General features: G+C 35.0%; 2 protein-coding genes across 2 annotated transcripts; one reads left to right on the top strand and one right to left on the bottom strand.

The window, feature by feature from the left end:
* The first annotated feature begins 352 nt into the window (after positions 1-352).
* On the top strand, positions 353-5,752 carry LOC143596397 (uncharacterized). Its single transcript, XM_077075181.1, has 4 exons — positions 353-556; positions 4,173-4,307; positions 4,439-4,525; positions 5,463-5,752. The coding sequence occupies exons 1-4, from the start codon at positions 428-430 to the stop codon at positions 5,619-5,621; spliced, it is 510 nt and encodes a 169-aa protein (XP_076931296.1). The 5' UTR covers positions 353-427; the 3' UTR covers positions 5,622-5,752.
* Positions 5,753-6,002: 250 nt separating this feature from the next.
* Positions 6,003-13,592, bottom strand: LOC143596398 (acyl-coenzyme A oxidase 3, peroxisomal-like). Its single transcript, XM_077075182.1, has 12 exons — positions 13,095-13,592; positions 8,455-8,572; positions 8,268-8,375; positions 8,032-8,204; positions 7,846-7,945; positions 7,679-7,753; positions 7,450-7,580; positions 7,116-7,371; positions 6,899-7,045; positions 6,713-6,817; positions 6,510-6,611; positions 6,003-6,413 (listed from the first exon to the last, which is right to left on the bottom strand). Exons 1-12 carry the CDS (start codon positions 13,556-13,558, stop codon positions 6,171-6,173), a joined length of 2,022 nt encoding a protein of 673 aa, XP_076931297.1. The 5' UTR covers positions 13,559-13,592; the 3' UTR covers positions 6,003-6,170.
* Positions 13,593-13,836: the final 244 nt, after the last annotated feature.

The following is a 13,836-nucleotide window of genomic DNA, read 5'->3' on the forward strand; positions in this document are numbered from 1 at the left end:
ATTGTAGGTAGAATTTGATTAAATTATTAATATCTCATTTGTAAATTAATATCTCACTTCTTAAATTGAACGGCAAAAAATTCGGCATTTTCGCCTCCTAAACTCCACCGATGACGGTGCCATTTTGAGCGGAGTGGTGCTCACTGTTGACATCATATGACACATAAGCATTTTCATAAGCATAATGGTATTCAGCCTAAGCCAATAAACATTTTTAAACTTAATCCTAAATATCATAATATTTATTTATTAAAATAATAAAATAGATGTAAAAACATACGCTAAAAAGTGAAAACCTATATTTGGTTATGTGCAATCATTTAGATAAGAATCTAAGATTGCGTAATGTTATCGGACACAGATTTTGTTGGGATTATTTGTCAGAGGCAAAAGGTCGAACACGTAGTAGGCATCACACAAGTGAGTGATGATATTACCTTTCGCGAAGCTAGGTACGCTTGCTCTGAAGACAATCTGCAAACCAATCGCCAAACGGATCAAGAAAGAGGCTGGTCGTCATCCTCAGTTCCGTCACTCCATTATTAACTTTGCCCAGGTAACTGTTTGTTCATTATGTTCTTCAGTTTTAATCGATTATATATTACCAATTCGTTGGATATTATCTGTCACTGTGAGCTGGAATCATCAGGGCATTTGTTCGTTTTGCCCTTGGCTAGTTTATTATTTATTTTTTTAATTTATACAGACAGTTTTAGTTATTTTTTTTATATATTTAGAGAAAACCTTAAACGAGCTTATGCTCGGCTCGAGCTCAGTTGCGCGGTGTGAAATACTGAAATTTATAAATCGATAGACCTGTCTGCCGTCGGGCGGTTGGGTAAGAACTAGCGATTAATAGGATTAATTGGGATTACTCGGTATGGATCGGATTGGAACTTATATGTAAATTTTAAAATATACATATATATTCCAAATTTTATGTATGAAATTCTCAAATTTCACCGGTTTTGGACAAATGGGGATTAATCGGCGAAAAGTCGGTGGGGTGGCGACAAACGATTAATCGGCGCCTAGTCAGGGTTTTTACAACACTGATGAAATTAATACATACAAGTCCAACAGAGTTAAAACTAAAAAATACACAAGGCTCGTTATGGCTCGAGTTTGGGATCGATAACTGAACGAACTTTATTTTCGTTGTTTCGTTACAAGCTTTTTATCGATTTGATCTTGAGTAGCTCGTGAGTGACTTGGCTCAAGCTCAGTTGTGCAGTGTGAAATTAATACATTGACGTCTAAGAGAGTTAAAACTAAAAAAATACACAAGGCTCGTTAAGGCTCGAGCTCGGGATCGATAGCTAAACGAGCTTTATTTTCGGCTTGTTTCGTTACAAGCCTTTTATCGGTCTGATCTCGAGTAGCCCGTGAATGACTTGGCTCGTTTGCAGCCCTAATTGGGATCTAGTTGTCGATCGAAAGGATCACAATTTTTTGTTGCGAGTTTAGGTGTTATTATGTGTTGTTTTGATACGAAAGGGTTTTTCTAGGACAATCATTGTGTTGAATTGCTTTATGGTACCCGCTAATTAGAGTTCTAACCACATTTTAGACATGTGTAATCCTGCTAATGAATGAAGTAGTGGCGGTATTGTGATGGCACAGCTAAACTAGTTTCTTTAAGTTTGTTTAATCTAAGGAATTGAGTTTGGTTTTGATAGTAGTGTACCATTGAGATAAGAACAACGAAACAAACAAACGTGCCTAGTAGAATCCCACTCATAGGAGAGCAATTGGTAGGGTCTGCGGGTGTGATGAGGGTATAGACGGTTATGTAGCGCGTCTGGAAATGGAGAAATGATTAACGCATGTTGAATGAAAGCTATTTATGATTGTTTGTATTGAGTGATTAGGACATAGACAGTGATGTAGCCTATTGTGTCCCCAACACCCTCACTATGGAGAGAAGCAGACCCAAACTGACATAGGATGCACGGATTAGGCAGAAAATGATTGAATTGCACCTCTCAGAAGACATGATTAGGGAGCTGGAGACTTCATGGTCTTTTTATAGAGTGTATAGATTTGTCTTGGGGACTTAGTTTTCCTATATTTTTATTTGCCTTAGCCTTGTCTAAGTGTTGTCTGGACGTTAGACCTTTTCGGGGAGCGTATAATACGCACATAGGATTAGTGCTTATTTTTCATGTCTCTTTGCATTTTTATTTGTAATTTACTTATCTGTGTATGTTAGTAGTAAGTCACAACTTTCATTATTAGTACTTTTGTATGGATGTTTACTCTGCTTCGCTTAGCTACATTCTATGTTATCTCAATAACTGTACCCTATATTGTACGTAAAACAAAAAAGAAAAAAAAAGGTTTTTTGGAGTCAGGGGTCTCAAACGGAGAAGCCTCTTTATCCCCTTGGATAGGGGTAAGGTTGAAAGCTATATGAATGACCAAATGGTCCAGAATGTTTCACTCTTCAAATGTCCAGTAGAAATAAGTTATAACAGAGTCATAGCTCCGTTCTTGTATTGGGCGAATCATAGCGTTTTCAACAGCGTTGTTTTAGTGGCGTGCAGAGGGTAGTCGTCTTTAATAATAAGGGCATAGGGTGCAATTTATAAAGATAAGGGCGCATCTAGTAATGGCAAGGAGTAGTATCTGCAAACCATGTTGTGGCATAAGACATTTTAGCTGTCGGTGGTCGAGTTTAGTTGAATAAAGTAGAAGTGTTTGGAAACTTGGAGGTAGATATTACTGGATTTTGTGAACATTACATCTATGAAAAAGCACAAAAATACTCAATGTCAATGTGGAATAGCCTGAAAAGGTATGCTTGTTGAAGATATCCTTGTATGGCAATGGTAAAAGCTGTAAAGGAGTCTATGTTGCTTAAAGGTTTTCATAGTCGTATTGTGTGTGCGCGCGCGCGCGTGTGTGAAGACTGTCATAAATGTGTCCACTGTCCAGACATCAGGTCCACCTTGAAAAGTTGAAATACAGTGATGTGCAGCTTCATTTTATCCAGGAGGTGATTGAATCAAAGATTGTTTCAGTGGAGAACGTGGCACCTAGGAAAATAGTAACCTTGTCAATCGTGACCCCCAAAGTAGAGGAAGCGTGACAGTATGGGTGAACAATTTTTGTATTTGGATTAATTTGGGCATTAACATAACACCTAACGGGTCAAAATTGGCTGCACCTTAAAACAGTTCGATTCAAAATGGACAGCCTTAAACATGTGAATTTATGACGGGTTCGAATATGTAAGAAAGGGTCAATAGCATGTTTGATGAAAAAATCACCAACCCTCGCCATCACCGCCAACACCACCACCACATACTGTTGTCTCCGCTATCACTGCCAACACCACTATCTGTAGTCAAAACGTAAGTTGGTCATGGTGTTTTATGGTTCTAATCCATGTTGTTTGTTGTTTTGTATAGAGAGAGAGAGAGAGAGTAGAGACATATGGTAGAGTATTAAGCGAGGATTGTGACAAGCAATAGCCAAGTGTGTGCGTGTGTGTTGAACGAGGGGGGGGGGGGTAAAAGTAAAATCATAAGACACATCACAACTCACCTCAAATCCAAATTAAACTACAAATTCACAAATCAAGAGTTCACATCTTTTGACATAATAAACAGATTATTCACCAATCACCATTGAAATGCAATGAAAGCTGAGACTGGTGTTGTCAATTTAGTTTAAAAAGCCTCCAGCACCAGCACATTTCGCCGTTGGCACCACCGTCACGCCCCATCACTGCACTAGCCGCTAAAAGAAGCCTATTGCGAGAGAACCATGGCTCGTTTCAACTTGATACCTTTCTTTATTAGAACCAGTTTTGACCCTAACCAAATGGGCGCTTTTAAGAATGACCCTCTTTAGCCCGAACTCATTTTGCTCAGAACCCAGTTACCCAGCCTGACCGTCCGTTTTTGCCAGTTTTAGAAAATGTAATCGACTAGTTACTCTTTAACAAAGTCATTTCTAGGGGTTAAGTTTCAGAGTTCAGACCGTTACTTGATAAGGGGATGGGACTCGGCTACCCCATACGTTTCCTCGTGTATCGTTAGTGAGAGTTGTTCTTGTATTCTGCTTTTCGTTCCCTTGTAATAAGTTTGAGGGATTCTCCTGATTATTTGTTATTTGATATATATTTAATTACATTTGTATGTTGATTGTGGCAAAATATCATACAGGCTAATCATCGTTTCAAAACAAAGTTGCAAAGGCGAATATACGGTCATGCAATAGATGCTGTTATTCGCCCCTTAAACGAGGAAAAAGCTGTTCAAGCTGCTGCAGATCTTCTTGGAGAACTCTTTGTCTTCACTGTAATATTCCCTCAAGTTTTCCATTAATATATAAATGAAAACATTTCACAAATTATTCACGTCCACCAAATTATTTTATAAAAAATCTGAACTCTATATGAATTTGAACTAATACGATCCAACTTATGCAGGTTGCGGGAACTGCTCTTATCTTAGAAGTCCAAAGGAGTTCAAAAGCAGAAGCTAGAAAGGAAGCACTTCGAAAACAAGAACTCGAGGTTGGTTTTATTATTTTTTATAGGATTAATAATTAGTTTTGGAATGACAAAAACATCATGGCGGTAATGGGGTATGGGATTAGTTTTAATATATTTCGAGGGTAAGGGACAGCCTGTCTGGTTACCCAAACTCGTTTACCTGCATGCTGCATCAAAACTTAATATATTAACATTTTTTATAATCTTTAGAAATATAGTAAATAATATGTTGAAGTTGCAAGAAACTTAAAATTATAGAATTGTTGAAGTGTACCCCGAGTATTTGATATTTCAAGCTGGTTTCAGAGTGAGTTTGAAATCGGACTTTTTGGAAATATGCATCCCAGCTAGGTTTGCTAAATGGGTCGCGTTCGGAGGTTGGTGAGTCCAACCCGAACACTATCAGAACTTGAAAATCGTTGTCAGGCATGTGAGCCTGAATAGGGCTCACATTTTCACAAGTTGACCCGAACACGACCTGTTTGACCCAAAATCTTTTTTATTGTTTATTGTTTTCACATATTAATATTTTAAATTTACATTTGTTACAACAAAAAACATAAAATTTATAGTAAACAGTTACATTTTAATTATAAAACAGTTTTTATTTTATTTTTATTTTTTTTATTTTGGCATTAGATATCCAAACAATTTAATTTATTAAAAAAACACATTTTAGAAAATCAACATAAAAAATAAATGGGTCAAACGAGTCAACCCGTGAACCTGCCGGATTGACCCAAACATGACCCACTTAGCTAAAAGGGTCAGTTCACAGGTTTGACCAAAACCCATTTATACAAAACCCAACCTGCGAATTTTTAGTTAGATTCATGTCGTATTAGAAATTAGCACCATACACGGATAAACCCACAAACTCAATGGGTATACGGTTTATAGTTAATTATGAGATTGTGACTGATATTTCATTAATGTTATTGCTTCTGATCTCATGTAGGCTTTGAGACAACGCGATGACGATCTTGCTAGAGAAATTGAGATGCTCAAATACAAAATTAATGAAATGGAACAATATGCAAAAGGACATGGATCATCCAACTTTTTGAATTTTATAAACCCTCTTTCAATCGAAGGCGGGAAAACCAAAGGAATCTAATTGCATGAAAACATGAACTAGTTTGAAGTTTTTCCGGGCTGTCGATCGATTCGTTATATTAACGGGTCAACCGACATGGTAAGTCATAGCCTGTTGACATTTCTTTTATTTAGTTCTAGGTATTGTTGTATGCCTATATATTTATTATTTGGTTATTTATCAAATATAGATAATTATATATTTATTATATAAAATAAAAGTTATTATATTTTCATAGCTGAAGTTCTCCTCATCTGAATTGATAGACATCTGAACACCAAAACTTATTAGCCCACTGAAAAAAATCATAAATCCGTCACTTCATATACATATATTGTATGTATATCCCTCATAACATAACAATTTTTTTTAACTGATTATACAACATTATAGCAGGCTCAAGAATGTAACAAGATCAGCTTTACTGTACGTATACAATAGATAAAATACGAAAGCTAATAGGACGTCAACCAAACAAATAAGCTACTTAATTTTACAACATGCAGATTAGTCCTTATTCAAAAGAAACATCACAGAAACCATTGCGGCTAACCGACGTTTATATGGTCTTTAATCCTTGGACCATTTATTGGCATCGACCCAATTGAAAGCAATCGGTCCCAAGAGAGCATCCGGGATCCCAAAAGAATCCACCAAAGAGAGTGCATGTGGCCTTAGTTCACTGCACAGTTTCAAAACCTCTTTCCTAACCACCGCATCATTGTCAATTGATAAGTACCCGTATCGAAGAAATGAAGCATCTTCTTCCAACACAATCGTTGTATACATCGACCTCATTAAACCTAAAACATTCTGCAAAAAATAATATTCGTAAGTCTTTTCACATTATTTTTGTAAAATGATCATTATACCCGTATGTTTAAAAAACAAAAGGATTTAATAGTTTACCTTCAAAGAACCTTCTGGTACGGTTGCTTCAACGTCAAGGTACGTTTGTAGAATCAAACGATCCGCGAAGGCCCTACCCAAATCTTCAGCAATTTGATATGTCTAACGGCACAAATACACGGAAAACAGGATCAACACGTATTAACTTTATTTGAAAACTAATAATGAAAAAAAAAACAAAAAAAAACTAGAAACGAATTTACCACTGTAAATATATGCTCTTTGCTTTCTCCGAAAGCCTGGTGTTGTGAGACTTCTGTAACAAAACGTTGCAATAGATCTCTCTCTCGTAGGCAAAAGATATCCGTCTGCCATAATAAACATTTAAAAAATATAAAAATAAAATAGTAATAATAATAATAATAAGAAATAAAAATGTAGAGCATTACCTGAAATTGAGCGGTCCTGAGTGCAGAGCTTGTGAGAAGAGTTGGGATAACCGGGGCGGGTTCATTCAAGTGTTCGAGTCCCAAACCTTTAATCGGTTTGTTACGTTTCTTGGCTGCTAAAAACTCAGCCAGCAGTGCCTTACTAATCTGAGTTCGCATATGTAAATCATATTACATTAATCCTAAAATATAATAAAAAAAATAAATTCATTTATACCTGTTGCATCAAAACATTGTTGTCGCCTTCAAAAGTCAGTTGCACATCAGACTCGCTTTTTAACTGACCGACATGATTTTCTGTTTTTATACCTTGTCCGCCACAAGCTTCTTGACATTCCTGAAGGGATCGCATGCAATGCCAGGTTAAAACAGCCTTAAGTGCACTAGAAACGACATGAACGGTTTTTATTGATTCGGGTGTTCTTTTCACGTATATCATCTTTAAATAGTTGGAAGCAAAACTCATTGCATATCTGCCAAAAAAACATAAATAGTTGATTATCTTTTCACATATACCATTTTATCATAAGACATATTTATTTGTTTCTTACGTCTTTGCAAGAAGAGGTAATAACCGCCTTTGATGACTAGGATAATCGAGCAGAAGAACTTCAGGTTCGTTTGGTTTAATCGAAAAAGCCCGTCTTGATAAAGCGTACCTTATTGCAGTTGCTAAACCAACCTAAATACAAAAAAACAACACAAATAATAATAATTGTTATATCTAATTTAAGATCAATAAACACATTACACATGATAAACAAGTAGATCATAGTGTACCTTTGCTGTGTTCATTGAACTTGCAGCAATCGTTACACGACCCGAAGTCAAAGGGGCCAAAAATGCCGCAAATCTCTGAAACCAAATATCAAATATAAATTAAGTAAAACTTAAAAACGTTTTTTTTGTGTTTTCTTATATATAAAGTTTTAGATAAATTCACTAACCTGATCCGGATCTTTTATTGCGCTCAAATATTTCCCGTCTGGTGACACATCAGCAACCGAATTCAACAAGTTCTCTCTTGGTATCCGAAGATTGTCAAACCTGAAACACGTGTCGGGTCAAACGGTCCGGTCAAGTTAACACAGACATCTAAAACTAACACACTATATAATGATTTCGGTTCGTACCAGATTCGACCATTATCAACACCATTTAAACCAATTTTATGTCCACAATCAGCAATACGAACATTTGGACATACGTTTCCGTTTTCGTCCCTGATCTGGGCTATACAAGCATGCACTCCTTCATTCACACCATTGATTTCAAGTTGTGAGAAAACAATAGTATGTGTAGCATGCTGAAACACAAAACAGAAAAATATTAAACACTATAAATGAGAATTATAATGCTTAAGTCTTACATTAGCAGCACCACCAATCCAACACTTTTGAGCAGATTCACATGGAGTGTTGATAATAAACTCACCGGTACTTGCATCATATCTACTTATTGTTTCAATGCCTCTAACCTGAAAAACAACACGACACGTTAAAACATTTAATAAACCGACGACATAAACAAAAATATGTACAAAAAACGTTACATACATTGCTTCCGTGGCCTAATTCGGTCATTGCAAAACAACCTTTGACTTCATAAGTCTCAGTTGGCTTGAACCATTTATCATGGTGGCGCTTTGTCCCCATGAAGTGGATCGCACCACCCCTGAAATTATCATAGATTGTTGAAACCATTAGTAATAAAGCAAGATGGCCCATTAACTCATTTTAGGGGTGTTCTTCGGGTTAAAATTTCAGGTTTCGGGTTTTTCATGTTAAGGTAATACACAAAAACTAAAAAGGCTACAGTGCCAAAATTAAAGCAACATATTCACCTCCACTCGTAATGTAAATAACCAACATACTCCGAAAAAGAGTAAAATTTAACAAAATCCAACAAAGTTTTAGTAAAATCAATAGATAAAATCAGCAAGACTCAGTTTCATTTTAGTTTACCTTACAAATCGTTTATCCTCAACACTTAAGTTTTACACTTTTAACTTTAAATCCCAAAACGCAAAGACTAAGCCTTGATTTATTTTATTTCGTTTTATCTTTTTTTAACCACCCCTGAAATTATCATAGATTGTTAAAACCATTGTAATAAAGCAAGATGGTCCATTAACTCATTGTAGGGGTGTTCTTCAGGTTAAAATTTCAGGTTTCGAGTTTTTCATGTTAAGGTAATACACAAAAATTAAAAAAGCTACAATGCTAAAATTTAAACAATATATTCATCTCCACTCGTAATGTAAATAACCAACATACTCAGAAAAAGAGTAAAATTTAACAAAAAGCAACAAAGGTTTAGTAAAACCAACAGATAAAAATACCAAGACTCAATTTCATTTTAGTTTACCTTACAAATCGTTTATTCTCAACACTTAAGTTTTACACGTTTAACTTTAAATCCCAAAACGCAAAGACTAAGCCTTGACTTATTTGGTTTTGTTTATTCTTTATTTTTTTCCTCTTAACACCATTATGAATCCAAGCCTTTGCAATCTAGGACGTGCGCGCCAAACCGAAACTTTCGGTTCGTCTTCCTGAGGAACGTCTAAGTCTTCCTGGTTTCATCTTTCCAAGTGAGTACTGTCACTCCCCGTTTCTGCTTTTATACTTTTTGAGGTAGCTTGTATAGCCTTGTTCCAAACTAAATGTTTTAAGACTTAGATCCTCAAAACCATAATTCTAGACTATGTGTTACTTAGATTATGTATTTAATGTTGTTATTGTGCCTCATCCTCAATAACTATGATCATACGCCCCCCCCCCCCCCCCCCCCCCTTAACTATTTTGGTTTCGTGTCAAATAGAGAGGGCCTCATTTACATCCTCCTTGTAATTTGGTTGTTACCGAATTAGAAATGAGCCTAATTTATTTATGATTTATATACTTTAATTGTTGTGATTTATCTTAAGTTTTCACATATGAATTGTGTACTTTAGCCTCTCTCTCTCTCTCTCTCTCTCTCACACACACACACATATATATAGGAAGGATATTTTGATAACTTGATAAGTTGTAAGAACTTTAAGAACTCAATATTGACCACACTTTTAATTAAATAAGTATATAATATGTAGTTGAGATTAAATTTAATTGAAAAATGAATCATGAGAGAATAAAGATTTTTGATGATTACACAAGTTTAAATGTTAGTTACACGTGTAAAAATGTCGATTTAGTATGAAAAAATACTGTAACTTTTTTTACGTTACTTATATTTACATATGTATAAAAAAAATTCAAAAAAGTGAAATGTTCACCAACCTTTATGTTGACAAACTTTATTTTTATACCATGCTACATAGGTGTTATGATAGGTTAATTGGTTGTTTGAAGATTGAAGACTTTATAAAGTTGGAACGTTAGGAAATATCAATTGGAAATTTTACCTTTGTTGTAATTTTTTCTTTGTTTGGTTATGTTACTTGGGTTTGAATTGATGAAATGAAATGTTTAATTATTGTCATTTTAATAGTGTCATGTGTTCATGTGCTATAAACGTCGCATGCCAGCATGTTCCGTCGCTTTTAGTCGAGGCATGACATCACCAGTATTTGCATCATATCTTGTTATTTTTTCGGTGCCACTAACCTAAAAATCAACACATGACATGTTAAGTTTAATAAACCGACGACATAAACAAAAATATGTATAAAAAACGTTGCATACATTGCTTCCGTGGCCCAATTCGGTCATTACAAAACAACCTTAGACTTCATAAGTCTCAGTTGGCTTGAACCATTTATTATGGTGGTGCTTTGTTCGCATGAAACGGAGCGCACCGCCCCCTGATTATCATAGATTGTTAAAACCATTAAAATAAAGCAAGATGGCACATCATCTCATTTTAGGAGTGTTATTCGGGTTAAAATTTCAGGTTTCGGGTTTTTCAGGTTCAGGTAATACACAAAAATAAAAAATGCTACAACACTAAAATTAAAGCAACATGTTAATCTTCACTTCACTCATAACGTAAATAACCAAATAATAAACCAATATAATCCATAAAATAGTAAATTTAACAACAATAAAAAAATCCAACAGTATCGTCTTCAATCGATCAGCCATAAATTGAATAAAACGCAAACATAAACGAATTTTCAAGGGCAGTTAACTAGAATGCATAGAGTTTTCCGGCTAGAGTGCGAACAAAATCGTTATACGTCTGGAATGTGAACTGAATCACCATATCATGGTTTTTAAGATGAAAACTATACTCGGGTTTGTCAGGTTGACCCAAAACCATGAATTCAGACCCAATAATTGAAGTCGAATTCATACAGTTCGAGTTAGTGTTTTCTCAGGTTCAGGCCCATGGTTCAGATTCGGGTTTCGAGTTTTATCGGGTCGGGTTTTGGTTGAAAGTGACAAAACAAAAACCCAAAAGTTAAACACACAAAATACTAAACTTAATAAACAAAATTACTAATTAAATTTAATCCCATTTTTTTTTTTAAAAAATCAACTAATTTTGTAAAACATAACAAATAGTAGATGTGGCAATATTGAGCCAAAGCATCTCACATGCTTCAATTTGGGTTGTTTTGAAAATTATATGAGTTGGTTTGGTAAGATATTAAGTGAATACGGTGCTGTTAGACGTGTAATCTTACATGAAAAATCCCTCAAAACACACGTAGTTTTAATTAAAAACCCCCTGTCTACTTAAAATCTCTTCCATATTTATAATAATTTCATAACTCCACTAACTGCTTGACTGCTATAGAAGGTGACAAAATGTCAACTTGGTATTTTGATTATAATGTTTTTTCCGGAAATTTTCATCACAAATATCTAATGTCTCAAGTTTTCAGACGAATTATATTGGCAGGTTTTTCAAGATGGAGTTTTCTTATTGGGTGAATTTGTTTTTTATATTTTTATATTTGGAACATTATGTGTGACATCAGCGAAAATAATAACAGGGAACTTAAAATTGAAAAGAAAAGGAACCTTACATAATCGAAGGAATCACAACTTACTAATGTATTGAGAAAAGTGGCAGGTTTTCAAATGACGTTTTTATTTGTTAAATTTATTTATTTATCTATTATTTAACTATTATATATATTATAACCTCATTGAAATTAATACATAACTTGACATTCAAAAGAAAAAAATAAATTAATCCAAGAGTACGAGCTAGATCCAAAAGCTTGAGAACTAAGGGACTCGATTAAGATTGAGAACTAAGGGATTCGATTAAGATTGCAGGCAACTAATTTTCAAATTAAGATTAGTAAATAAAGATTTTCTATAAAAGAGGAAGGTATTTTAGTTAAATGAAGGGTATTTTTTTATTGGTTTTTCGTGTAAGGTTACACGCCTAACAACATCGTATTCACTTTCCCCTTTAACTAAATGGGTTAAAATGGGTCACTTGAATTTCCACCTGAGTATTTTCAGGTCAAAATAGGTCGACAAATTTAAAGAAACAGGACGATATAGGTTAGTGTCCTAAGAAAACGTGCCAGGTTTCGGAATGGCTTGGGTTTTAGTTTCTTTAATTTGTTTTTTTTGTTCGATTTCGGATTCATTTTCAGTTTTTTAGTTTCATTTTGGTCAGTTCAGCTTTTAAAATTTCGCTTTGATCAATTTTTTCGGTTACGATCAGTTCAGTTCATTTTCTCAGGTTCTTTTTTATTCTTCGAACGAGGACAACGGTTAGAAACATTTTAGTTTTTTATTTTTCTTTTGTTTTTATTCATATTTTGAGTTATGATTTTTTTAAATTATTTTTTTGAAGGGTTTTTGAATCCAATCCATTTAAACTTGCTGCTACCCGGACCCGTTCCGACCCGACCCTTTTTAACCCGGACCCCATCCAATCTCCACGATAGGCTCAAATTAAAATAATTATATATATATATTTTTTAAAAAAAGTTAATGTTTAAACCCACTTAACCAATTTATTTAAGCTCATTTTAAATTATATAAAAACAGGTAACATTGCACAACGCAAACCAAATCATAAACCAATGTATAGTTGCACACCTGAACCCCCGTTCTGACCCGTTCCTATCCTGACCCTTTCGACCCGGACCCATTCCGACCCAAACCAAAACAACTTTTATTTTAACTGGCCCTTCCAACCCTAACCGATTTCAACCCCGACCCGTTTCGACACGACCTTACCCATTTTCCACACCTAAAGCAAAAGTAAAAAACTTTAAACATACCATAATTGGAAATGAACACCTTGCTTAACCCCTAACGAAGGATCAAAAACAGTAACAGTTTGCCCCACTGCAAACCTCCACAAATCCCCATCCGGACCCGGTTTCTCAAACCACCCGTCAAACAAACCTGAATCCCTCAAATAACCGATTCGCCTCATTGTCATCTCTCTTTGCTGCTCCATCGACTGGTTATAATCCGGTGTAATAAACACTTTGCCACCTTTGTTTTTAAGACAAAACAGAGGACTCTGTATCATTAAATTAAACACATGATCAATTATATCAGCACTTTGACCGTCTAATAGTTTACGTAGTGATTTGGTGTTGAATGTTGGTGGTGGTTCTGTTAGCTCCGGTGGGGTGTAGTTGAGACATGGGGTGACGTGGAGGATATCGGTGGTGGTGGTGGTGGGTGGTTGGAGGTGGTCGTAGATGATTCGGGTTCGGAAATTGATGCGATCCATTAACGGGTTTTGAAATTGAGATGGAGAAGAAGAAGAAGAAGAAGATATTGATATTTTGTGAAGATGAAGAAGACGAAGAGTGGGTAGTTGCACATATGCATGGGCGTTTGTTGTTGTAGCGAATGGGAAGGAGTAATGTTTTAAAATAATACTACTAGAGCATTATTTTGACTATGTGATTTAAAATAATATATAATCACCTGAGAATTTGATTGGTATCGTTTTGAATTAATGTTTTAAAAAATCGGTATTTTATTTGTATCGGATTTAGTTTAAAA

This window comes from Bidens hawaiensis, unplaced genomic scaffold, assembly GCF_021521415.1.
Source record: "Bidens hawaiensis isolate Kalapana, Puna unplaced genomic scaffold, B.hawaiensis_p1.1 tig00046330_1, whole genome shotgun sequence".
In the NCBI taxonomy this organism is placed as follows: Eukaryota; Viridiplantae; Streptophyta; class Magnoliopsida; order Asterales; family Asteraceae; genus Bidens; species Bidens hawaiensis.